The 24,251-nt window shown below is 36.5% G+C and overlaps 7 protein-coding genes and 2 long non-coding RNA genes across 11 annotated transcripts in view; 4 read left to right on the top strand and 5 right to left on the bottom strand.

Annotated features, from left to right (window-relative positions):
* LOC104736191 (L-ascorbate oxidase-like) overlaps positions 1–284 on the bottom strand; it is a 4,353-nt gene extending 4,069 nt beyond the window's left edge. The window contains exon 1 of the mRNA XM_019235159.1: positions 1–284. This exon is cut by the window's left edge and continues 12 nt beyond it. Coding sequence (XP_019090704.1) covers positions 1–238 — 238 coding nt within the window. The 5' untranslated portion in view covers positions 239–284.
* On the bottom strand, positions 1,655–5,529 carry LOC104736189 (L-ascorbate oxidase-like). 3 transcript variants are annotated; one of them, XM_010456131.1, is made up of 4 exons: positions 5,171–5,529; positions 4,712–4,804; positions 3,231–3,632; positions 1,655–2,799 (listed from the first exon to the last, which is right to left on the bottom strand). In XM_010456131.1, exons 1-4 carry the CDS (start codon positions 5,435–5,437, stop codon positions 1,831–1,833), a joined length of 1,731 nt encoding a protein of 576 aa, XP_010454433.1. In that variant the 5' UTR covers positions 5,438–5,529; the 3' UTR covers positions 1,655–1,830. The 3 variants fall into 3 exon arrangements, with proteins under 3 accessions (XP_010454433.1, XP_019090395.1, XP_010454432.1); XM_019234850.1 differs by lacking the exons at positions 4,712–4,804; positions 5,171–5,529 and adding exons at positions 3,746–3,838; positions 4,205–4,472; XM_010456130.1 differs by lacking the exons at positions 4,712–4,804; positions 5,171–5,529 and adding an exon at positions 3,746–3,838 and having other exon boundaries at positions 3,231–3,637.
* LOC104736188 (somatic embryogenesis receptor kinase 2-like) lies at positions 6,871–9,644 on the bottom strand. Its single transcript, XM_010456127.2, has 6 exons — positions 9,229–9,644; positions 8,236–8,307; positions 7,928–8,071; positions 7,656–7,727; positions 7,426–7,497; positions 6,871–7,198 (listed from the first exon to the last, which is right to left on the bottom strand). Exons 1-6 carry the CDS (start codon positions 9,453–9,455, stop codon positions 7,126–7,128), a joined length of 660 nt encoding a protein of 219 aa, XP_010454429.1. The 5' UTR covers positions 9,456–9,644; the 3' UTR covers positions 6,871–7,125.
* On the top strand, positions 10,767–16,237 carry LOC104736187. The gene is made up of 18 exons (XM_010456126.1): positions 10,767–11,579; positions 11,741–11,815; positions 11,915–12,030; positions 12,114–12,228; positions 12,288–12,446; positions 12,567–12,614; positions 12,723–12,898; positions 12,984–13,180; positions 13,263–13,555; positions 13,621–13,770; positions 13,854–14,312; positions 14,410–14,556; positions 14,645–14,714; positions 14,912–15,039; positions 15,125–15,331; positions 15,415–15,552; positions 15,636–15,764; positions 15,847–16,237. The coding sequence occupies exons 1-18, from the start codon at positions 11,445–11,447 to the stop codon at positions 16,207–16,209; spliced, it is 3,105 nt and encodes a 1,034-aa protein (XP_010454428.1). The 5' UTR covers positions 10,767–11,444; the 3' UTR covers positions 16,210–16,237.
* LOC104736186 lies at positions 16,505–18,361 on the bottom strand. The gene is made up of 3 exons (XM_010456125.1): positions 17,983–18,361; positions 17,080–17,407; positions 16,505–16,938 (listed from the first exon to the last, which is right to left on the bottom strand). The coding sequence occupies exons 1-3, from the start codon at positions 18,128–18,130 to the stop codon at positions 16,737–16,739; spliced, it is 678 nt and encodes a 225-aa protein (XP_010454427.1). The 5' UTR covers positions 18,131–18,361; the 3' UTR covers positions 16,505–16,736.
* On the top strand, positions 18,477–19,284 carry LOC104736185. Its single transcript, XR_759543.2, has 3 exons — positions 18,477–18,764; positions 18,851–18,938; positions 19,064–19,284. It is a non-coding gene; the product is annotated as an uncharacterized LOC104736185 (long non-coding RNA).
* LOC104736184 lies at positions 19,519–20,165 on the top strand. The gene is made up of 3 exons (XR_759542.1): positions 19,519–19,672; positions 19,750–19,837; positions 19,930–20,165. It is a non-coding gene; the product is annotated as an uncharacterized LOC104736184 (long non-coding RNA).
* LOC104736183 (bifunctional aspartokinase/homoserine dehydrogenase 1-like) lies at positions 20,619–24,203 on the top strand. Its single transcript, XM_010456124.1, has 12 exons — positions 20,619–20,762; positions 20,986–21,136; positions 21,231–21,308; positions 21,423–21,538; positions 21,986–22,039; positions 22,198–22,285; positions 22,414–22,506; positions 22,777–22,817; positions 23,184–23,237; positions 23,518–23,681; positions 23,812–23,881; positions 23,973–24,203. Exons 1-12 carry the CDS (start codon positions 20,667–20,669, stop codon positions 24,096–24,098), a joined length of 1,131 nt encoding a protein of 376 aa, XP_010454426.1. The 5' UTR covers positions 20,619–20,666; the 3' UTR covers positions 24,099–24,203.
* LOC104738079 (hyccin-like) overlaps positions 24,167–24,251 on the bottom strand; it is a 1,456-nt gene continuing 1,371 nt past the window's right edge. The window contains exon 2 of the mRNA XM_010458315.2: positions 24,167–24,171. Within this exon, the coding sequence (XP_010456617.1) occupies positions 24,167–24,171 (5 nt within the window). The remainder of the gene's footprint in view (positions 24,172–24,251) is intronic.

The raw sequence follows: 24,251 nt of genomic DNA, 5'->3' as shown, positions 1-24,251 counted from the left end.
GCCAATGGATGACAAGGCCTTCGGTGATGAGTTTGTTGGTGAGATGGACGACGATGGTGTCTCCGGCTACGGCTTGTATGGTGGGGCCAGGAAACTGACCGTTGACGGTCATGACGGCGCCTTCTTTACAGTCCGGCCACCAGTACTTGTACTCAACCTCCCAATCATATTCTCTCACGGCCGCAGACGCCGTGTGAGCCAAGATAGCCACCACCACCACTATCCACCACAAACCCATTGGCTTGTGAATGTGAAATGTGAATGATGATGTATGCTCCTCATGTATTATATATATATATATATATATAGATGGAGAAAGGAAAAGAGGAGGAAGCTAGAGATAGTGGGCAAAACCACAGATTGGGTTTTTTTTGGGTCAAAATAAAGGATTTAATTATTTTTCTTTCATATTTTTGGGGTTTTAGATTGGTCACAAGGTTAATGGACATAATTGTTGTGATCTTGTAAACAATCAAAATATATCAAGAAGATTCGGTGTAGTAGTGATCTCATGTTACGTGTTTTTAGGGTGACAAGGTTGAATTTGTCTTAGACGGTGAGATCACGTTCACAATCTTTACAATGCCAACTTTATCAAGCTCACTTTCTTGCTAGTTTTGAACATGTACGTAAAGTTAACTATCACATAAAAACATATATTTTAGGTATATGTCAAAATTAAAAACGACGTCTTTCTTTTGTATACTTTTTTTTTATCTTGATTATAATTATCGAATATGCGATCATATTATACCTTTTTTGTCAGCATAATTGACCGTATCTAATTAAAAATGATACCAAGTACTTTACAACCAGGCATCACGATTCACGTTCTATAACTTTCTACGGTAACATTTGTCTTTCCCCCTCCTCCAACCTCATCGCATGGCCAATGTTTACATAATAGTTAGTTTTCTAAAGAAAGCTTCAAGTTTTATGAAAATTTGTTGATATGCTTTGAATCTGGCCTATGGCTAGCAACAGTACTACAAAGAGACTTGTTAAAGGATGTTTCTTAAAAAGGCGTTTTTACTTGTAGGGACCAATCCAACTGAGAGGTGGTTAGAGTTTTGTGTAGAGTGGATCACTTGTTCTCATTACACAATTAGTTCGTACAGGTCCAGTAGTAAAAATCAATTTCATTTGTTTGTGGACGCAATATGGTGAACCACGTAAATCTGTGTTTATTTTGGCGATTTTTTTGTTTTTTTTGTTTTCTTACAACTGTTCTAACAAAATTTAATAACAAAAATTTGTATCGTAATAATTTACAGAAACGATGATGTTATATCACATTTAAATTCAATTCTAGTAAAGTGCATATGAGTGAAATGATGAAAAAACAAGAATTGACGAAATCCCCACGAGAACCTCGTGAAATTTGCTATTTAACATGTAATATATTTTTGCTTTTGAAGTATCTTTTTTCCTTTGTGATCTGGAAAGGAATTATTATCCCTAAGAATTTCGAATTTGGATGGCGCCACAACCCACAATAATTCATACTTCAGACTATTTTTATGACACCATGTATTGTTTTATCTCTGCGATATGTTCTTTATTTCGAATATACTTTTCGCGCGGCTAATAATTATCTTAACCGGTGGAAAAGTTTGTATGCCCATAAAAATTCAATATTTACGACTATATCATATCACACATTATCACTTAGATATTATTATATTTATATATCCTCGTCACAATACTAACACCACAATAATTAAGAACAATATAGTAAAAAAATTAACAACCCCCCACAAGTGAAAAACACACACACACGCATGAGATATAACAATGTTACCATACTATATTAGAAGAGCACCGGTTCATCTAAGGACGTCCCCGGTTCATGAGCCATTTCCTGGTTAATCCACAACCAAGCGCCTCATCCGGTATATCCATCTTACCAATCCGGTTTACTCCCTCAGCGAAAACCACACCCATACCCATATGCAAATGCGGTTCATTATGACAATGAAAAAACCAAACCCCAGGATTATCCGTTACAAACCTCAACGCCGTCCATCCATACGGATACAAAACCACCGTGTTCCGTAACGGAGGGTTCTTCGAATTATACGTCTTCTCATCAACCCCTGGTTTAAATTTCCCATCTCCGTAACCCAAAACCCAAAAATCGTGACCGTGTATATGCCACGGGTGCATCTCACTGACAACACCTTTCAAAACGTTAGCGTTTTGTAGAATCACGTCGACGACGATACCTAGCGGGAAACTGTAGATCCCACTACCTTTCGTGGTGTTAGGATTCGCCGGAGGTTTCATGATATCGTAACCATCAGCCGTGAACTTCTTAGCCGGAGATTTTAAATCGTACGCAGATGTTAAACCGTATCTGATTGAACCGAGGTACGGCGTCGTCGGTACGGTTAACGAGACGTTGTTGATGGACCATTTCGTGTAGTCTTCGTATCGGTTCTGCGTGTTGAGGAGGATGAGCTGGTCGTGCGATTTCTCCGGCGGTTTTGGGTATCCTTTAGCGGCGAAGATTTTTTTGGAGAAGCTTTTGCTACGTTCTGTGTCGTTCCACGTGGGAGTCACCGGTGGTGGATGAGACGGGCGTGAGTCGGTGGCGTTGACGTAATTTAACACGGTGAGTGCTTGAGGTGTTTTTGGTTCTCGGCCACGGACGCCGACGGAGATCCAGTACTTCTTTGATGGAAGTGCGTTGGTTTTGAGAAGAACGGAATAGGTTTCGCCGGAGTAAATGTCGATGTCGTTGACGGTGAACGGTGCGACGTAGTTGCCGTCGGCTTCGACTACTACTAACTGATGTCCCTGTCACGTGCGCAATCAAACCATACGTGTGACATTAAGTACGTGTAATGCATATGCATTGTTCTTTTCTGAAGTATAGAATATATGCACGCTAACTTTTCTCATCATTGATGCCAAATTTGTCAAATTAAAATACATTTCAAAATGAATCTATAATGTCAAATTCAATCTAGTCACATCACATGAATCCATAATGTCAAAACAGATAGTAATTTTTTAGGGGAAAAAAATAGTAAAGTTAATTAAAAGAACGATCAAATGATTCAAACGAATTCCAAGCCATAAGTTAATTAAGTTATGCCGGATCAATTTAATATTAGATTCGATTTTAGTGTGGTTATGCTAGGTCTTGAACCAAAACATGCTTGAACTAAAATTGAAACATGCTAGATAGTTAGTTATAATAAATTAGGCAAGAATGAAACATTTACTTCAACGGCCAAGTTAAGGGAAGCAAGAGCAGTGGTGCTAGCGATTCTAAGACGGTAAACTCTATTGGGCTCGACCCGTAGAGTATGAGGTGCACACTGGTCATTTTCTTTAAAGGTGCACACATCTTTTTCTCCTCCTTTGTTAAAATAGGCCGCTTGTGAGCAATTGAACTGTCCTCTTCCATTGATCAACAAGCTTTGTGGTTCGCCGATCCAACGCATAGGACGAGAAGAAAGAGCGAGTTCTTGCGCGTGAATGCTTTGGTGCCACCAGTCGCTAAGCAGCAGATTAAACTCTCCATCGTAACGTAACCTCTCTTTGGGTGATCTCACTATCAACATTCCGTATAGTCCCGCTGATCGCTGCATCCCATAGTGTCCATGGTAGAAATGTGTTCCCGCCTGCACTGTATCCCAACCAAAAGGTCATCATTTTATTGATTCCTCGATAATTTATTTACTTTTTAATAAAAAGTAAAAAGTAGAAAAAAACAAAACAGAACAGGTAAGAAAACCTTATCGACAATGAACTTGTAAGTGAAAGTTTCGCCAGGGTTAATAGGACACTGTGTCACACCCGCTGCTCCATCTGCCCATGGCGTCCCATACTGTTCCATGATTTACAAATCAGATTTTGTTAACCCCTTGTTAAACAAAAACACTTTAGCTAGACACATAGACAGTATAATATATAGTACTATTGTGGCTCTGCGAAAATTACAAAATAATAATGCAGGGGTTAGTCCCAATCTACTCCATAATACGATCTGTAGCTAAAAAACACGTGGAATCAAGGGTTAGTCCTAATCTACTCCATAATCACAAATCATTCTTTGTAACAGAATTAAACATATAATTTTATTTTTACAGAACAAGCTGCTTTGTCACCTTTTTGTTTATGCTTTCTTCTGACATTAATTTACATACGCATATAATTTTTATATGAAGGAACAAAAGTTAGAGTGATTTAAAACCTGACGTATGCCGTGCCAATGGATAACAACGCCTTCGGTTGAGAGTTTGTTAACGACGTGGATGATGGCAGTGTCTCCGGCGACGGCGTCTATCGTTGGCCCCGGAAACTGGCCGTTGATGGCCATAACGATGCCTTCTTTACAATCTGGCCACCAGTACTTATATTCAACCTCCCATGTTGATTCTATTACTGAGGCGGACGCCGAGTGAAACGCCACTACAACCACCGTAATTAGTAATAGTAGCCACCACATAGTTACGGCCATGGAATCTTNGCAGATTAAACTCTCCATCGTAACGTAACCTCTCTTTGGGTGATCTCACTATCAACATTCCGTATAGTCCCGCTGATCGCTGCATCCCATAGTGTCCATGGTAGAAATGTGTTCCCGCCTGCACTGTATCCCAACCAAAAGGTCATCATTTTATTGATTCCTCGATAATTTATTTACTTTTTAATAAAAAGTAAAAAGTAGAAAAAAACAAAACAGAACAGGTAAGAAAACCTTATCGACAATGAACTTGTAAGTGAAAGTTTCGCCAGGGTTAATAGGACACTGTGTCACACCCGCTGCTCCATCTGCCCATGGCGTCCCATACTGTTCCATGATTTACAAATCAGATTTTGTTAACCCCTTGTTAAACAAAAACACTTTAGCTAGACACATAGACAGTATAATATATAGTACTATTGTGGCTCTGCGAAAATTACAAAATAATAATGCAGGGGTTAGTCCCAATCTACTCCATAATACGATCTGTAGCTAAAAAACACGTGGAATCAAGGGTTAGTCCTAATCTACTCCATAATCACAAATCATTCTTTGTAACAGAATTAAACATATAATTTTATTTTTACAGAACAAGCTGCTTTGTCACCTTTTTGTTTATGCTTTCTTCTGACATTAATTTACATACGCATATAATTTTTATATGAAGGAACAAAAGTTAGAGTGATTTAAAACCTGACGTATGCCGTGCCAATGGATAACAACGCCTTCGGTTGAGAGTTTGTTAACGACGTGGATGATGGCAGTGTCTCCGGCGACGGCGTCTATCGTTGGCCCCGGAAACTGGCCGTTGATGGCCATAACGATGCCTTCTTTACAATCTGGCCACCAGTACTTATATTCAACCTCCCATGTTGATTCTATTACTGAGGCGGACGCCGAGTGAAACGCCACTACAACCACCGTAATTAGTAATAGTAGCCACCACATAGTTACGGCCATGGAATCTTTTACTATTTCTCTTATATGCCTAAATGAATACTGTGAACTATGAAGTAGCTTATTTATGTTAGTGTCTGAAAGAGTAATATTGAAGGTATGTACATGCGAAAAAGAAAAGACGACAAGATCATACAGGACATATTGGGGCCATGTATCTTGGCAGTTTCGTATAGAGGATACTGGAGTATTTAATGATGATATGTTGATATGAATCTGACTCCAATAATTTCGAATATCATACATGCTATTTTTTTTTTTTTGAATGTAAAATGTAAGAAAAGAGTCCTCCCGGGAGAATCTTTACGTATAAATACGAGCGTACAACTCTCTTTATGTTTAATTGACAAAAATAAAAAGTTATATATAAAAAGTATAATTGACAAAATATTAGAAAATTAGAAACAGACAATGGCAGGTGTTCACTGGGAAAAGATACTGCAGTCGAGGTAAATAATGCACCACTGAAACGCAAACCATTAGGGCATGTTTATAGGGAAATCAGTTTAAGGTGTTCTTAGAGTATAAATATTGTGAAAATAATGTAAGATCAGTAGTTAAGAACTTTTGTTAAAAAGTTAGTTATTAGGAGAACATGTTTAAGATCTTAATATTTAATAATATAATATTCTTATAGAAATTTAAGAATGTTTAATAAATACATAGATTAATGTTTAATAAAAAAATTAAGAATGTTTAATACTATTTAATAATATAATATTTATTAATATTCTTAAACATATTACAATTACAAAAATTTATAAAATAACATTTTAATTGCAAACTTATAAAACTTTTACTAAAATTCAAAATACAATGCCATATTTTTATGAACCAAAAAAAACATTGTAAATGAAATTTTTTAAAAAAAACAAACAAACATATTACTTAATTAATTAAACAAGACAAACATTTTATTTAATTAATACATAGATTAATGTCCAAATTTATTCCATATATTTTCAACCAATCCGAGAGAGACACGTCACACAAGATCAGGTCCAAGAACAGTTCTAGAATAAGATCAATGAGCCTGATCTTAAGTCCACTATTCAATTATTTTCATTTTTAAAGTGCCTAAGAACACCCAATGTGATGTTTCTATAAACATGGCCTTAGAGTAATAGAGTTCACATCAGTTTTTACTCACTCTCTATCTATTGGTTTCGTACAAGCCTCTTGTGGTCATAAACAACCCCCAAAAATATCAAATTATCACACTTTATTTTTTTCTTTTTGCAATTTTCTCAAACTCACATGTGACTGATAAAGGACTATATAACATATGTAACTGTCGGATATGGGTTATGTAGATAAATCCCAGTATAATATAGATCTGAATGGCTCTAAAGTCTAAACAAAACATTAGGTTATGTATATAACCCAATTTCCTTTTCTTCTTTCATTTTGCTTTATAATAACAGATCTAACACAAGTTTTGATGAAGACAAGACAAATAACTTGATACCATACCGATACAAATGTTACAGTAAGCGAAAGTCAGCATTTAGAAATTTTACATACACAGACGTGAGTCTTTGGGTGGTCTCTGCCTCAATTGAGACTGCTTCATTTTTTTTACTACATATATATACTGCATTACATAATAATAGATGTGATAATTGATAAAGTGGTGAAGTGTTCTTACAAGGTCACCCCCCATTTCTTCTTTCCAGGTTTTGCCAGGTTTTTTAGGTGCAGTTAGTGTCGTAGCTTGCAAGACCGAGTAATTCAGGTCCCTCCAATCGCGGGTTGTTCTCAAAACTGCACAATCGTTTTCCATTATTAGGAACAAATGCTCACATGAAACAGTTTATACTAAACATCAGATTCAATTGATATCCATAACAAGAAGACTACATAACAGAGTAAGGTCGCTTTGGTTCATACTCATTCCACATGAGAAAAGCATTATGTAACTTGGGGGGAAATGCAAAATGCAGGGGAAGCATAATCATGAAACTTGTTGCTAATTTAAAGAAGTAACTTACTTCTGCAGAGGAATGTGTGCAAAAGGTCCACTTGTTGGGATTGTTCCACACAAATCATTGCTCGAGACATCACTGAGAAAAGGATGACAAAGAAAATATGTTTTAAAAAAAAGGTACGAGTATGAAGTCAATAGACTTAATGAAAAAGAGGTTGAAAGACTAATGATTCAGAGAACAGCCACAAAGCGTTTAACAGACAAAAACAAAATACAATACAGAAATGAACTTACACGACTTTAAGGCTTGGGATTGCTGTGAGTGCTCTCGGGATTGGGCCGGTCAATTGGTTGTCATTAAGCCGTCTGCCACATTAAACAGTTTCTTAGATAGACTGGGTATGAAGATATCATAGATAGTTCTAACCACATGATGATGGAAAAACAACCCACATAAACCATCTTGTTCTTTTACGCAACATTTGATTAACCATTTTGCAATTTGAAAGAAGTCAAAACATGTATATTGTTTGGTGTGTCCATGTCAGAGTTTGATAGCAACTTACAGAAAGACAAGAGACTTCAATTTTCCCAAAGAGGTAGGAACTGTCCCCGTAAGATTGTTGTTATACAGATCCAAGCTGATGAGGTTCTTCAGGTTTCCAAGGTCAGAAGGTATAGTTCCTTGGATGTTGTTCTTGTAGAGCTCTCTGTGTCAATCATAGTACAAGTAAAAAGTTAAACTACATTGTCAAATTACATAATGAATCTCGTACCAAACAGTTTACTATTTCCACTATCTATTTGCATTAAAGCTGGCATACGGAGAAGTTAAATTTTAGGAAAAACAGAAGTCAACAGAGTGATGACACACAGATATTGCAAATGCTCGAGCTTTCCAAGCTCGGCCGCAAGATGTCCAGAAAGGTTTGAATTACCCAAATCCCTGCCAAAATACGTAGAATCAGATTGAGAGCAAAAAAAACATATATTTATACTGTTGGAAAGTAAGAAAAATTAAAGCAAAAGAGACAAGCATAGTTTAAGATACTCTCTATTAGCTATTCTCTTGATCCATCAAACAACAGTTCTGAGAGATTAATCAGATGTAATCAAGTACAAAGAATCCACAATTCTTGTAAAAAAGCGTAAGAACTCACAAAGTAGGGACCAAAAAGTAATCTAGATCAGTTACAAAGCATAGAGAAAATCATGAGGTACACACAAAATTTAGCTCCTTAATCAATGGAACAACTATTGGGGATTCTTTCAAGACTTTCCCAAGGAATCCAATGACTTAGAAAAAGTCTACACTGTGCAAAAACATGGGAGGCTTTTTAGCCTTTAGATCTCCCCCTTTTCATACTAAAAAAAGTAGAACAAACTACCGTACTCTGCATTCGAAGCTGCGAAAAAGGACCATATATCATAAATAGTCTACATGAACCTTAAAAGAAACCAAATTAAAGTTATCCCTTCATCAGATAAACAAGTGTTTCCAAGGACAAAGGAAAGCTAATCATCATAAGTTCATAACATATAAGCAAAACCCCAAATTTGACTTCATAACATCCAGCAAACAAGTCGAGAGGCGCCTACTATGAACAATCAAAACCAAATCTTTCAAATCATATATGTTCATTAAATCTTATAAGTAACAATTTGGTCTATCTGACATTTAACAGCTTCCATTGTTAAAGCTCAGATTATATATAAATCGACTGAAACTTTAAATATGATGGATGGAATCTAAAAATAGAAACTAACCCAGAATCTAAAGAGCGAAAAATCAAAAGAGATAAGGGTAGAAATATATAAGAGACTGTAACAAAAGAATCTGGATAGAATCGTAAAGAGAGGAACTTACACACGAGTGACGCGGTTGTCTTGGTTACAGGTGACATGGAACCAGGTACAGGGATTAACAAGAGTTGGATCCCAGCTCTGGAGAACACGGTCCGGATCGGATAAGCTACGGCGAAGAGCGTAGAGAGCATCTCCCTCTGAGTTAGCTTCCACCAGGTGAATCAAAGCTAAAGTTAGGGTTAGCGAAGCTGCGACTAGGAGCTCCCACCGACAGTTTCGAGACGCCATGTTGAGGACGGAGAAATTGAAAAAAGGGATTTTGAGTTTAAAAAAAGGTGAAATTTTGGAGAAAGGAGAGATGCAAAATTAGGGTTTTTGGTTGGTTCGTTCGTTCGTTCCCCCTTTGTTGAAAAATGAAGAAATCGATTATGCGAGATTGATGTGTGTTGAAAATGACCAAAGACAAACACTTCAAAAAAAAAACATTTTCATATTATACTTTTAAAAACATTCCCCATTACTGTATATTTTTTTTTTGTTTTTTTTTTGGTAAAATACTTTTTATTTTTTAAAACGGTTCTTTTATTCCACTACAAAAGAAAGTACAATATTCCAAGAGATAAAAAAATGATATTTTTATACTAACTTTTAAGGAAAAATCAAATGTTGAATTTTTTTTTTTTTAAATAGTATGTAAAAATTAAAACATTGGGTGGAATAGTTTAAACTTTGAATTTTTAAGAGGAAGAAAAAAGTAAAAGTCTTTCTTTGCATAAAAGTCTTGTTGGTCAAAGAAGTTAAGATTAGTCAAAAGTGGAGACTTGAGTTCGTTTTACGCGGAACCAAACAGTATCCTATTTTATTTTATTTGGTGTGTGTGTGTGTGTGCGCACACATTATTTTTATTCTTCTGATGTATCATTATCAATAATGAGATATATATTTTTTTCACTTTTTGTTTGATTTTGAATATTTGATACGAGTTCTATATAGTATATTTTAATCATTGATGATGGGAATACGAGTTGTGTGCACTAACTAAACGAAAGAAAAAGAAGTGCAAACATAACAAATTATTTAAAAGATTAATACAAGAAAAGTCAATGATATTCGGGTTCGGGGAGAATAATATAAAAGGTACTCTCTGGAGGAGGAGGAGATGGAATCTGATCCGACAAACACATAACAACACTTACATGTCGGAATAATAATAGCAACTCCACTCTTCTTCCTAGTTCCTTTTTTTATAAAAAATTGTCCTTTTCTAAACGACGACGACGACGACACCAACTCCTCCACAACGTTCGCCTGATATTGAAATTTAATAACCGGTTCCATTCGTATTCCGCTAGGGTTTCTCTAGAAGCCTCAAATTTATGTAGATCCGCATCTCTCGTTATTGGCCCTTAAACAACTATGGGCCTTAATAAACCTACAGGCTTTTTTTTATTATCTTGATGTGATGTGTGTTGTTTTTGTGTGTTATAGTTTGGACTTTCTTACTGGAAAGCTATTGTTGCTTTGAATTTGCAAAGAAACATATACATGTATGCTACATTTCGCCATTCCTAAATCCTAAGCATCCAGGTATTGGTTTACGACCTCAATACAAGCAAGACTTGTAGACACCACTCCAGTATGCTTCTTCTTAATGTTGTGTCCTTCAAGAATGTGGCATTGAAATCTGTTTCTTGGAGAGGAAGAAAAGTGTACAATTAGGGGTTTGAGAAATATGAGAGGATGTGATTGTATTTACTATTTACCCAAAAATAGTTTCCTTTAATTACGTTCCTTCCCCATTATTCAAAAAGAAAAAAAAAATCATACATCGTTCCTCTTTGGGTAATGTCATGACAAGTTCAGGCGTCTAGCTAGCACTAACAAAAACGTCCATTAATTAATTAATTTTTGAAGTACAATAAGATTCTTTTCTTTATTTTGTTTCAATTATATATCATCAAATCATTATGTCAACAGAAGAAAAAAACACACACACACAAAAATAGTAAATGGAAGGCCAAAAAATAAAAAAAATAACTTTCAAAAAATTTTGGTTTTGAAAAAAAATCCGCAATTATCTCCTCTTTTTACAAAACTCACACAACTCGTCGGTTCTCTTCTTCCTCAATTTCTCTGATGGATCTCTGTTTTGATCCTTCGTTACCCCAGTCCCATTCCCTCTCTTACGTTTGATCCATACATCATGTGCCTGTAAAAAATCTCCGTTTCATCATCATTGTTCGAATCTTCGCGGAAGAGAGAGAGAGAGAGAGATAGATGGGGGTCGTTTCAAGAACCATGTTCCCTGTCTGCGAAAGCTTGTGTTGCTTTTGTCCGGCTTTGCGAGCCAGATCGAGACATCCCGTCAAAAGATATAAACATCTTCTCGCTGATATCTTCCCTCGATCCCAGGTTCTTCTTGCTTCTTGATTTGCCTTTCTCTTTTTTTCACATTCCCCTGTTACATACAAGGCATTAGCTCCTTGATACTATCAAGTGTTCTCCTTATTGACTCTGTGAAGTTCTCCTAAAAATTTGATGATACATACTATATTGCATTCATAATATTGCAGGATGAGCAACCTAATGATAGAAAAATCGGTAAATTATGTGAATATGCTGCAAAGAACCCTCTTCGTATCCCTAAGGTTATATCCTTAACATTCTTTGATATTAATCAAAAGGAGCTAACTCCTCTACAGTTTTTAACAAGCTATGGTTCCATTATCCATATATTGTTTTTTTAGATTACAACCTCTCTTGAACAAAGGTGTTACAAGGAATTGAGGATGGAGCAGTTCCACTCTGTAAAGATTGTAATGTCTATCTACAAGAAGCTCTTGGTTTCCTGTAATGAACAAATGTACGTATGTTCTTGTCTCTTTATTATAATACTTTTTAAAGATAATATTTTGGCATTCTCTAATGAATTGTGTGTTTTTACAGGTCGTTGTTTGCTAGTAGCTACCTTGGTTTGATTCATATTCTTCTAGATCAAACTAGGTACGATGAGATGCGTATGTTAGGTTGTGAAGCTCTCTATGATTTTGTTACTAGTCAGGTGCATATCTTATCACTTTTACTTTACCTTATTCTAAACAAAATCAGTTCTTATAAAAGTCTGATCATGTTCGTTACTTTTTTTTTTTTTTTTTTTCCAGACAGAGGGNTAACTTAGATGGGTTGATCCCAAAAATCTGTCCTTTAGCTCATGAATTGGGAGAAGAAGAAAGGACAACAAATATGTGTGCTGCTGGTCTCCAGGCACTCTCATCCTTGGTAGTCATATAACTCAGTTTCTTCCTTCCATTTCAACTGTTATCTCTAAGCATTAAACATGTCTTATGATTGAGAGTTGCAAGAAAAAGTATTGATACACTCACGTTCACTTTTTACCAGGTTTGGTTTATGGGAGAGTTTTCACATATATCAGTTGAATTTGACAATGTAAGTTTTGTATACGAATTCTACAATGACTTTATTTAGTTTTGACTCAGTCTCATAAGTTGTAGTTTTGTTGAATACTTTATCCTCTGTGTTTCTCTTATTTTTCAGGTAGTCTCTGTTGTCTTAGAAAATTATGGAGGCCTCAGTCAGTCTTCCACTTCTGCCGTCAATCAAGAAGACAAGACTGCTTCTATTGATAAAGAACTATCTCCTGCAGAAGCTGAAACAAGGATTGCTTCTTGGTCAAGAATCGTGGATGACAGAGGCAAGGCAATTGTATCTGTGTAAATCCTTCTACTCAAGCTTCATTTCTGCATGCTTCTTGTTTTGTTTTCTTTGAATATATTTTCTGATTGAAAGAGATTACAGGGAGGATGCTAAAAACCCCAAGTTTTGGTCGAGAGTTTGCCTGCATAATCTGGCGAAGTTAGCAAAAGAAGCAACAACTGTGCGGCGTGTCCTCGAGTCACTCTTCCGCTATTTTGATTTCAATGAAGTTTGGTCCACGGAGAACGGTCTTGCCTTATATGTTTTGCAGGACGTTCAGTTGTTGATAGAACGTTCTGGTTTGTATTGTCTCTCCATTTGGTTTTATTTGTGGCATTCTAGTCAGCTTGTTAGTAACTGTGAGTAAACTGATGACGACAGGGCAAAACACACATTTCCTGTTGTCCATCCTGATCAAGCATCTTGATCACAAGAACGTTCTAAAGAAGCCTAGAATGCAACTTGACATTGTTTATGTTGCTACTGCACTTGCACAACAGACTAAAGTTCTGCCATCCGTGGCAATCATTGGTGCCTTGAGTGATATGATTAGGCATCTGAGGAAGAGCATTCATTGTTCATTAGATGATTCGAACTTGGGGAATGAGATGATTCAGTATAACCTGAAATTCGAAGCTGCGGTTGAACAATGCCTCGTGCAGTTATCCCTAAAGGTAACCTCTATTTTTATCCCCAAGAAAGCTCTGAATATACCGCTGATGGTCTCTTGACAATGTAGGTAGGAGACGCAGGTCCTATTCTTGACATAATGGCTGTCATGTTGGAAAGCATGTCAAATATTACAGTCATGGCAAGAACTCTAATCGCTGCAGTTTTTCGTACGGCACAAATTATAGCAGCTATACCAAATTTATCATATGAAAACAAGGCAAGTTGCATTTTAAAACTTGGAAGTTTCTATGTAACGCTAGGGGAATAAGAAGATAACATGGAATCTTAATTTTTTCTCAGGCTTTTCCAGATGCACTTTTCCATCAACTGCTTCAAGCTATGGTGTGTGCTGACCATGAATCAAGGATGGGGGCTCACCGTATATTTTCTGTTGTTTTGGTCCCGTCTTCAGTTTGTCCAAATTCAGTTCCCAAGTCTAGAAGGCCTGCTGATATGCAGAGGACATTGTCAAGAACTGTGTCTGTGTTTTCTTCTTCAGCTGCACTCTTTAGGAAACTGAAGTTGGAGTCAGATAGTTCTGTTGATGATACTGCAAAGATGGAGAGGGTTTCAACACTTAGCAGGTCAAAATCAAAATTCACAAGAGGTGAAAGTTTTGATGATGAGGAGCCAAAGAACAATACTAGTTCAGTATTGAGCCGGTTAAAGTCAAGTTACAGTCGGACTCAGAGTGTGAAAAGGAACCCATCATCAACAGTATTAGATCAGAATTCTTCGGGAAGTTCACCAGAGAAACCAGTATGTTTCACATTTGGCCTTAAATAATGAATCATTAGATTTATGAAAATTATATCATTTTGTTATAATTTGGTCTCTCAATGACTAACTTTTTCAGGTGATACCATTAAGATTAAGCAGCCATCAGATTTGCCTTTTGCTTTCATCGATTTGGGTGCAGTCTTTATCTCCTCACAACATGCCACAAAATTATGAAGCCATTGCTAATACTTTTAGCTTAGTTCTTTTATTTGGCCGGACTAAGGTACAGTAGTTAAATAGGTTCTCTAGTCTTTTATGAAACTAAATAGTTACACTGCACTAATTTACAAGCGATTGATAAATATACGTAGCACTCTAGCAATGAAGTCTTGGTCTGGAGCTTTCAGCTAGCTTTTTCTTTGCGGAATCTGTCTCTTGGAGGTATAGTCCCTTGCAGAGTTGCAGATAAACTTGTAGACCATCTCTTATTTACCGTTTCGAGCTAAACTAGAAACAAATAAGATTGTTTCTACATCTTTCTACATCTTTCTTACATTAAGATTTAAGTAGATGCACACACTGTTATAAGTAAACATTTTACCTTTTTTTCACGGATTCATTTTTGTTGCCAATTTTAGGACCATTGCAGCCATCAAGGCGTAGATCCCTATTTACTCTGGCTACATCAATGATAATTTTCTCAGCAAGAGCCTTCAACATCCCTCCTCTTGTTAATAGCGCAAAAACCGCACTGCAGGAAAAAACGGTAGTCAAGAGTTTTACTAACGTTCTTGCTCTGCCTCTCTTCTATAATATACACAGCTTGATAAAGTATATATATTGCATATCAGGTAGACCCTTTTATTCATTTGGTGGAAGATTGCAAGCTAGATGCTGTTTTCTATGGACAAGCAGAGCAACCGGAAAAGAATTATGGGTCAAAAGAAGATGATGAAGACGCCTTACGTTCATTTGTCGCTATAGAAGAAACCACACAAAATCAACCTCGAGAACACTACGCTTCCATGATAATGAAGTTTCTTGGAAAACTATCAGATGTACTATCAAAATCTTGATCATTTTTTTGTAACTACGTTGGAGTGTCTAACTACTTACCTGTGTATAATGGTTTAATCTGCAGCAAGATTCGTCGTCTATAAAGGAGCAGCTGGTTTCAGATTTCTTACCTATCGATGGTTGTCCAGTTGGAACGCAGTTGACAGAATCTCCAAAACAAGTTTACCGTTCTGAAGAAAAAAACAACAAGACTAGAGATAATGTATCCACTTTTTGCGCTCGATTTCTGAAATATGAAGTTATTTTGTTATTCTAACATCAATCTGTTTCTGTTTACTTTTGCAGGCTGAAACTCAATTGCTTATACCAGAGAATGATGCAGTACCAAGTCCTCTAGAAGAACAGCTTGGTCTTGACACACAACCTAATGCCAAAACCGCGTTTCTTCTGAGCATCGATGAACTTCTAAGTGCAGTGAGTTCTTTTTCTTTATGGTTCTAAATGCAAATGCCAAAACGCAAACATGTAGACTGACAGAAGATGAAAACGGGTGCAGGTGTCTCAGACAACAGCACAAATGGGAAGATACTCAGTGTCTGATCCACCAGACATGACATACACAGAAATGGCAGGACATTGTGAGGCTCTTTTGATGGGGAAGCAAGAGAAGATGTCTTTCATGTCTGCAAAAAGCAACAAATTCGGCAACAGCCAAACCAAGGAACCTACTGCTTTGCCGTGTGGTGGTGGGAATCCGTTTGTGGAGCAGAGGAGTTCGTGGGAGATGATGGGGTTGGGTGCACCAGCGTCTTCTAATGTGTGTGTCACTGAGTATCAAACCCCTCCTTTCTTCAATCCTCCTGCCTCTACTCCTTTTGACAACTTCCTTAAAACCAAGCCGCTGGTTCCTCTTGAATAGTTTAGTTAATATTAATCCCTTTTTGGTATTCTACATGTGTTCCAGTTTTTCTTCAATACTTATTATACACATTATCGAACAATTTTTTTCGTCGAGAAAAAGCCAAACGGGTAAGTTGTTTGCCTAAACAATACTTTCTTTGGAGCGAATGAAGAATCGAATCATATGTAAAAGATGTTAATATTAGCTTAGCTTCTGGATTGGTGTCAACCATTTTTGTTGGCAAAGCCGACCACTTATAGATCTTAAAATCTAAAATATGTAAAAAAAAAAAAAAACTATGTACTACTACAAGAATCAACGGTACGACTACATCGTTGTGTATTAACTACAGTAGACCTGCAAAAGAGCTGTTCTCTTAAAGGAGTTTATAATGTTGTCATATGTTTTTTCACATGCAAAGGAGAGCGTTACAACTAGTTATAGACTTATAGACATACAACGCATATCAGAAAGATTCTTAAACCCTGAAAGCCGCTCCACAACAAACAGACATGACAGGCAAAAACAGAGACTCGAAATGGTCTCTAGAGAGTGATGATTTTCCTGTGGAGTTGATGTGCTTCATGACCACCATGGTCATGGTCATGGAAGAGAAGGGTTAAGATACCTACCAGACACAGGACCGAACCAACCAGAAGTTTGTCGTAACGCTCCACCCAATGAAACTTGAGCTGGCTTGCACCATAGAATGATAGAGCCACTAGCGATGTCATCACCAATATGGTGCTGCGAAAACAATACCAATCATATCAGACATATGCCTTTCCCTTGTAAAATCGTACCCAATTGTCCTAGGATTGACTATATAGAGAGAGATGTTTACTGAAGCGTAATTCATGTGAAAAAAAACAGTAGACTTAGTCTCACCTGAAGAGCAGAACTATGATGGCGAGAACCATCATCGACTTGGAATTTCCAACAGCAAGGAAAACCGGGAGAGTTGTTGCACAAGGAGATAAAGCAGGAACAAGGACAAGCCCAGCAACAGCCATTTTCTCCATGGGTTGGTTATGAGAGTGAGTGTGACCACCTTTACCAGCTAAAAACAGCAAGACATAGCTTCCACCAAGAAAAACAAGCAAAAGGGAAGCAAGTTTGTGAACAGTCTCTTCACCAGCAATGGTATTCGCCATTGTGATCGCTGTTATACCAAGAAGGGAAGTCGAAATGACATGCAGGACTGCTCCAAATGCAGCTGAAAATTCAGTGACACTAGAAAAGATCAGAAAAGAATATGCCAACAACACTTGACCAAACAGAAAGGGAATCACTGAACCATATACAATTGGCTTTTGGATGAGTAAGGTGGCTGTTTTCAGACACGTTTTCACAGTAGACGAATGTGATCCATAGCAAAAACCGATCACCCTGACTAGTATATGGTTGCGTGACAATGTTATCTCCTCATACATTGTAAATAGAGAATTGATCTAAGATCAGTAATCTTTTAAAAGCCTAATCCCAAGTCATCATTTCAATATACTCTACGCTACTCTCACTTCAGTGTGAGACTCATCATTCATAAACATAAGACACCAAATGCAACACCAATGACGAACCCCATTCACAACATATACACGTCTTTAGACCATTGAAGCAGCAGTTGAATCCATTCAATTCATGCCTTTATATTCCTAAATATCCATTTCTACCATAATCAAACAATGCCTTAGAACAATTTAAAATTCCAGAAACATCGAACGCGCATGCATGAATGTCAGAAAAAATGCAGAAATCCAAACGTAAGGAAATTAGAAATTGGGAACATACTGACGAGGAGTGTTCTAGAAAGCGTCCATTTCTGCGCACGTCCAACGATTGAGAAAGGTAACCAATGAGTCGGAATAAACGAGTGAAGGAGCGAGACTGTCGCTATTCCACCGATCGTCGATAGATCCTCCGCCGTGAAAGTATCCATTCTTCTTGTACCGGAATATAGAAAACACGATCCGAAAAATTGCAGCTCGATCTGAGGACTCTCCGATTACGCGAAATATATGAATCGGAAGGAGGATTTACATTTGAATCTTCTCGGATTCCATGGAGGAAAATTGCCAAGAATAAGATCTGAGGTTCTAAGGAAGAAGAAGAAGAAACTCGTGAAGCAAATCAGTGCACTGTGTATGGTATACCCTAATAACCGAACAAGATCGGGCAATCGGATCATCTGAGGGGTCAGATCCGGTTTGGTGCGGTTAATAGGAATCGGTCCAACGGAACCAAAATAAAAGCTCATTCGAAACTGTAAACCGGTTTTATTCTTCTAAAATTATGATATGCCCAACCAACCAATCCCATTATTGTTTCTTCATTTGATCCACTTGGGCACAATATATTTTACTTGGAAAGTTTCAAAACTTGCATAGTTGACCAACGGAAACAAGTTGCAAGTTTCAGAATTTGGAGTTTTATGATAAAGAAGGGATGGGGATAACCAAAAGAACCTTCCTCCTAATTAAACATCATGATTGATTACAAATATAAGTAGCTTAGCAATCTTCCTAAATCCAAGGATCCAAATCAAGTCATCATGAGTTCCTCCACAACCGAAGGTGAAAAACAAACAACCTTCTTAAGTTTTTATAATTAATCGTCTCCTTATGAATAATCCATTTTCTTTGGCAAATTATGCGTGCAGCTCCACCGATTCAAACCATGGACTCCGAAGAAGATGATGCCATTGAAACACAGACAACAGAAGTGTTGGCCTCATGTTGTCCAGTCTGGTACGTATTAGTGTATATGCATATATATATATATATATATTGATATAATTTGATGTTCGATAAAATATGAACCAAGGTTACAAAAAAACAAAAAGGTTACTAATTTTTAGCTCCAACCTTTATAGGGATTGCATTTGTTCGGGATGCGAAGGCGGTTGCACTTGCCCATCAGAATGTGCTGTCGGATGTTTGCAAGTTTTTAGTTCATGCTAGCATTTTATTTATGACCTCAACTCATGTGTTCTTCTCCAATGTTCCGTTGTTGTTTCCATTGTCAAATGTTTTTGTTATACATTAACCAATAATGTATATTGTTGATTATTTATAGGAAGAAAAGAGATACCAACGAATTCTAATTTTAAAATAGGAATTGGTCCAACCGAAACAAAATAAAAGTTCATTCGAAATCAAACCAAACTAATTGGTAATTTAACGCCTTAATTTTTTATGTTTGATGATGTCCACTCCCATTTATATTGTTTGAATTTGATCCACTTGGGCACAATTTGAATTTGTTTATTTGGAAAGTTTCAAAACTTGCAAATTTCTACAACGAAACAAATTATACATTTTACAAGTTGAAAGTTTCAGTATTTGGAGATTTATGATGAAGAAACGATCAATAGCCAAAAAGAACAGGACTTCCCCATTGACATCATTATAAATTACAATAATTAGCTAGCAATCTTCTCAAAATACAAGGATCCAAATCATGAGTTCCTCCACAATCGAAGGTGAACAACCTTGCATTTTCTTAAAGTTTATATATATTAAAGGTAGCTATCTTATTTCTTTGGTGATATGCGTGCAGCTCCACCGATTCAAACTATGAACTCCGAAGAAGACGACACTGAAACAAAGACATCAGAAGTTTTTGCCCCATGTTGTCCAAACTGCAGGTTGGTATTAGTTTATAAACATTGATAGAATTTGATTTTTGTTAGAATATAAACCAAAGTTACTAATATTTTGCTCAAATGAACCTTTATAGCGGCGATTGCACTGGATGTGAAGGAGATTGCACTTGCCCATCAGAATGTGAAATGGGTGTCGTATGTTTGGAAGTTTTTGGTTCATGCTAGCATTTTATTATGATCTCAGCTCATGTTTCTTCTCCAATGCTCCGTTTGTTGTTTCCATTGTCAAAAGTTTTTGTAATACAATAACAATAATGTATATTGAGTATACATAACTTAAATGTTATTTTCTTTTCGATTTAGAATTTTATTGGAGTTCATCTCTAATGTTTTTAGTGTTGTGTATTCGAAACCTTGTGTAATAATTCTTTTAACGTTGGCTTTGCTTGATTTTTTCTTCTTTTTAGGTATTTATATGCTAAATAAGTATATATTCACCAAATGATAAAAAAAAGTTTGATTTGAAAGCTTTTTATCTGTTTTTTTTTTTTACTTAGGATAGTTTTGTAACTATAAGATAAAACAAAAAAAATTCCTCATTTTGAAAATGTATGTTATTATTTAAAATAGTAAAATACATTATTAATATATTTTTTTGTTTACAAATTCTAATTTGAAAGCAAGTTGACATTTTTTTTTTGTTGGTTAATCTTATGAAATTTACCACAACAGAAAATTAAATTGCCAAAATTATTTCAAACAAACGGAATGAAAAATAAAATCGATTTTAATGGACGACTAAAAATACAAATAAAGGTTTTAGTCTTTTAGTGGTTTTCTCTCAGACCGTGTAAAAAGAAACGAAGGAAGGATGAAGAAGATCCCGGTGCTTCTGATGGGCTGTGGAGGCGTTGGTCGCCACCTTCTTCAACACATCGTCTCTTGCCGATCGCTTCACGCCGGCATGGTTCTTTTCCTTTTACTCTCTTCTCCTCACTTACACTTGTTTCTCCATACCTCGATTTCCTCATGTGTAAATGAGTGATAATGAATCCTATAACTGGATGTGGTTTCTTCAATCTTTGCGTCCTGGATCGTCTTTCTTCTATGAGCAATTCATCATGTGCATTTATCATCTTCATCTAGGTTTTTTTTCACAAATGTTGAAATAATTTCCCCTAATTTGCTAGGGAGTTCATTTACGGGTGGTTGGAGTATGTGATAGTAAATCCTTAGTTGCTTCAGTAGATGTGCTCAAAGAAGAACTGAATGATGAACTCTTGTCAGAAGTTTGCCATATCAAATCAACTGGTTCTCCATTATCTAACTTGGGAGCTTCAGGTAACTCTTTTATCCTACCATTGTGTTTTTTCTTCATGAGTTTGTTTTATGGATTATTAACTGAGTAATGTATGTTTTCTATCCTCTGAAAAAGGTGGATGTCAGGTGTTCAATGGATCCGAGGCAAAAAGGGAAACAGAAGAAATTGCAAAACTTCTGGGTAAATCTACAGGTTTGTGTTACCAAACATGAGGTTGAAATTAAACTGTTATTTTGAAAGATCAAATGCTAGTTTTGGGCCCAAAGAAGCTTCTGATAGATTAAAAAACTCATGTATTTGCTATAGGTTTAGCTGTTTTGGATTGCTCAGCCAGCTTGGAAACGGTTGAAATATTGATCAAGGCAGTTGACTTGGGTTGCTGCGTTGTCCTGGCAAATAAGAAGCCTCTTACTTCTACACTGGTAACTTCGTGTTACTAGTAATCCATTTTTGCATGTTTTGCTTATGCTATGAATGTGCAGGTATAGGTAGCGAACTGTTCACTGTAGCTGTTTCTTTTCCCCTTTGGTTTTGTTATGGTGTATCTTTAGTACGAACATGTATATTCAGAGACATCATAGAGTCTTGAACCAGTACTTTATGTTGTTTTAAGAAGAAGAACTTGCTTTGTTGATTTAGATTCTTCTTGGAAATTAATATTTAAACCAATCTAGTTTCTCCAGATTGCTCTTTCTTCACATCTATCCTGTTTTTAACAACTGGACATAACCTAGATAGTGTAGGAGAAAACTAGAAAAAAGATTCTCAGCTAATCTAGTTCGAAATGACTCATAGTAGTTCTGTGCTGATCTAGCTTATGAAGTAGTTCGAAATGACTCATATTTTCTCTCACCTTGTCTTCTGCGCAGGAACATTATGATAAATTGGCTTTGCATCCGCGATTCATCCGCCACGAATCTACTGTAGGTGAAACACAGCTTGTGTATAGAGTAACACTATTAGTTTACATGTAATCGTCATTTGAAATTGAAAGTGAAACTAGTTGTAAAAATGTTGTGATTTGGTATGGTAGGTAGTGAATTTTGTAAAGCTTTAGCATCTGACATATGTTTATTTATAGGTTGGTGCTGGTCTTCCTGTCATTGCATCCTTGAGCCGCATAATTTCTTCTGGAGACCCTGTTCATAGAATTGTCGGTAGTTTGAGCGGTAATCACACTTCAGATTCAATTCATGTTACCATCATAGTGTTATAGATGTTAATCGTTGTTCTTATCACGATATATGCATTTATTATTTATTAATGTCTCTTTGTATCCGTGTTCGATTAATGCTAGGTACCTTGGGATATGTAATGAGTGAGCTTGAAGATGGCAAGCCTCTAAGCCAAGTTGTTCGAGCTGCCAAAACGCTGGGATACACTGAACCAGGTTTGTCCAGTTATTTTAGTCATCATGGCACATATCTTTGTTTGTCTGATTGATGGTCAACTGCTTTCTTTTAGCAGCAATATATTGAGGTAGATATCTCTTTATCGGCCTTTCTATACTCCATAAGCTGTTTGGTAGCTCAACAATATTCTCTAACTTACTTTGATCTTATAGTGCATCATAGTTGGTTTAGCCTTGGGAATACCTACCTGCTATAGATCAAAATAAACATCATGTCTGAATATTCTAAATATGATGTTTTCTTCACAGATCCACGTGACGACCTCAGTGGCATGGATGTTGCTAGAAAGGTATGAACAGATAGATGTAATGTCTCTTGCTAGATTTGATTGCTTCCCCATTAGTATAGGTGAGGTAATCTGCAGTCCACACGGCAGATTGCTTTCTGCATCTAATTCGAGTAATGTACAAAAAAAGGCAGTCAAGATTTTTCTGGTGTCATGTGAACAATTTTTCTTTCTTTCTTGAATCTGATTTCCTGATGCTATTGGTAGGCAATTCCTCCAATTGTTCTGTTTTACCAACTCGCTGCGATTAAAAAGATTATGCGTTGAAACTCCCATATCTTTTCATTTTGAAGCAAATTATTTGTTGACGAGAATATAATTAAAACAAACTTTGATGGTATTCAACTTTCTTTGTTTCTATGGTGATAGGGTTTGATTCTTGCTCGACTTCTTGGGAAGAGGATAATTATGGATAGCATAAAGGTGCCTCATTCAAAGCTCTTTATCTTTTATCTTCCCTACTTGGTGCTGTGTTTTATGTCTGATGAACCAACTCTCGTCGAGTGTCCAGTTGAATTTTTGACTGGAGAAGTCTCGTTCGTTTTTGTCTTTGATGATGAGGTTTGAATTGGGCTGTAGACATGCTGATCTCAGTCTTGTCTAAATTTTCTGCCTTCTCGATCCTCAAAAAAATGGCTCCTAGACTCCTTTCATATTTTTTCTCCTGTACATAACCTTTATAGTTTTTATTGTTACTCTGTAGATAGAGAGCTTGTATCACGAAGATATGGGACCTGAACTCATGTCTGTGGATGATTTTCTCCATAATGGAATAGCAAAACTTGATCAGAATATTGAGGAGAGAGTTAAAAGAGCTTCATCAAACGGGTGTGTGCTTCGTTATGTCTGTGTGATTGAGGGTTCAAGGTAATAACAGTTACCTTAAAGAAATTTGTTTTGGTAGACGTATGCAATTAAAAGTACCCCATAGTGCTAGTGTACAATGTTGGAATTGTTGGTCTAGTGTGATTTTGAATTTCGTGGTCCCTCTCTGCAGCGTTCAAGTTGGCATTCGAGAAGTTCCAAAAGATTCACCATTGGGACGGTTAAGAGGCAGTGATAATATAGTAAGTTTGTTATAAGACTATACAATTTTTTTGCCTTTAGATTGTCCTATTATCAGTAAAAGGAATGATTGAAGTGATTGAAAAACTGCAGGTAGAGATATATAGCCGTTGCTACAAGGAGCAGCCTTTGGTGATTCAAGGTGCTGGAGCTGGGAACGACACGACTGCAGCCGGTGTTCTTGCAGACATCATCGACATGCAGGATCTTTTCCCTTGAGATGTTCTAGTTTTTGTTTTTATCAAACTAATAATAAGGTCCTCATAATCATATTGACCTCTTCTTCTTCAATCTGGTAAAACGCAAAAAAAAATCATTATAGAACGTGGCCTCTCCTTACATTTAAAAAAAAAAAAAAAAAAAAAATTTTTT

Source organism: Camelina sativa, chromosome 13 (genome assembly GCF_000633955.1).
Source record: "Camelina sativa cultivar DH55 chromosome 13, Cs, whole genome shotgun sequence".
Classification (NCBI taxonomy): Eukaryota; Viridiplantae; Streptophyta; class Magnoliopsida; order Brassicales; family Brassicaceae; genus Camelina; species Camelina sativa.
Note: the sequence above shows the minus strand (reverse complement) of the source record. Positions and strands in the feature narration are given on the sequence as shown.

Bases quoted from the DNA above. Each gene is read 5' to 3' on its own strand.
- LOC104736186 (XM_010456125.1), bottom strand. From the start codon at position 18,130: ATGGATACTTTCACGGCGGAGGATCTATCGACGATCGGTGGAATAGCG. The intron at 17,408-17,982 runs GTATGTTCCCAA...CTGAATTTTCAG, and splicing joins TTCTAGAACACTCCTCGTCA to CTGCATTTGGAGCAGTCCTG. The intron at 16,939-17,079 runs GTGAGACTAAGT...TTGTTTTCGCAG, and splicing joins ATCATAGTTCTGCTCTTCAG to CACCATATTGGTGATGACAT.
- LOC104736188 (XM_010456127.2), bottom strand. From the start codon at position 9,455: ATGGCGTCTCGAAACTGTCGGTGGGAGCTCCTAGTCGCAGCTTCGCTA. The intron at 8,072-8,235 runs GTGTGTCATCAC...TGATTGACACAG, and splicing joins CTCGAGCATTTGCAATATCT to AGAGCTCTACAAGAACAACA. The intron at 7,498-7,655 runs GTAAGTTCATTT...TCCTTTTCTCAG, and splicing joins ATCCCAAGCCTTAAAGTCGT to TGATGTCTCGAGCAATGATT.
- LOC104736183 (XM_010456124.1), top strand. From the start codon at position 20,667: ATGAAGAAGATCCCGGTGCTTCTGATGGGCTGTGGAGGCGTTGGTCGC. The intron at 20,763-20,985 runs GTTCTTTTCCTT...CTAATTTGCTAG, and splicing joins GATCGCTTCACGCCGGCATG to GGAGTTCATTTACGGGTGGT. The intron at 21,539-21,985 runs GTAACTTCGTGT...TCTTCTGCGCAG, and splicing joins AGCCTCTTACTTCTACACTG to GAACATTATGATAAATTGGC.
- LOC104736189 (XM_010456131.1), bottom strand. From the start codon at position 5,437: ATGGCCGTAACTATGTGGTGGCTACTATTACTAATTACGGTGGTTGTA. The intron at 4,805-5,170 runs GTTTTAAATCAC...ATCATGGAACAG, and splicing joins ATTGGCACGGCATACGTCAG to TATGGGACGCCATGGGCAGA. The intron at 2,800-3,230 runs GTAAATGTTTCA...CGCACGTGACAG, and splicing joins CCCTTAACTTGGCCGTTGAA to GGACATCAGTTAGTAGTAGT.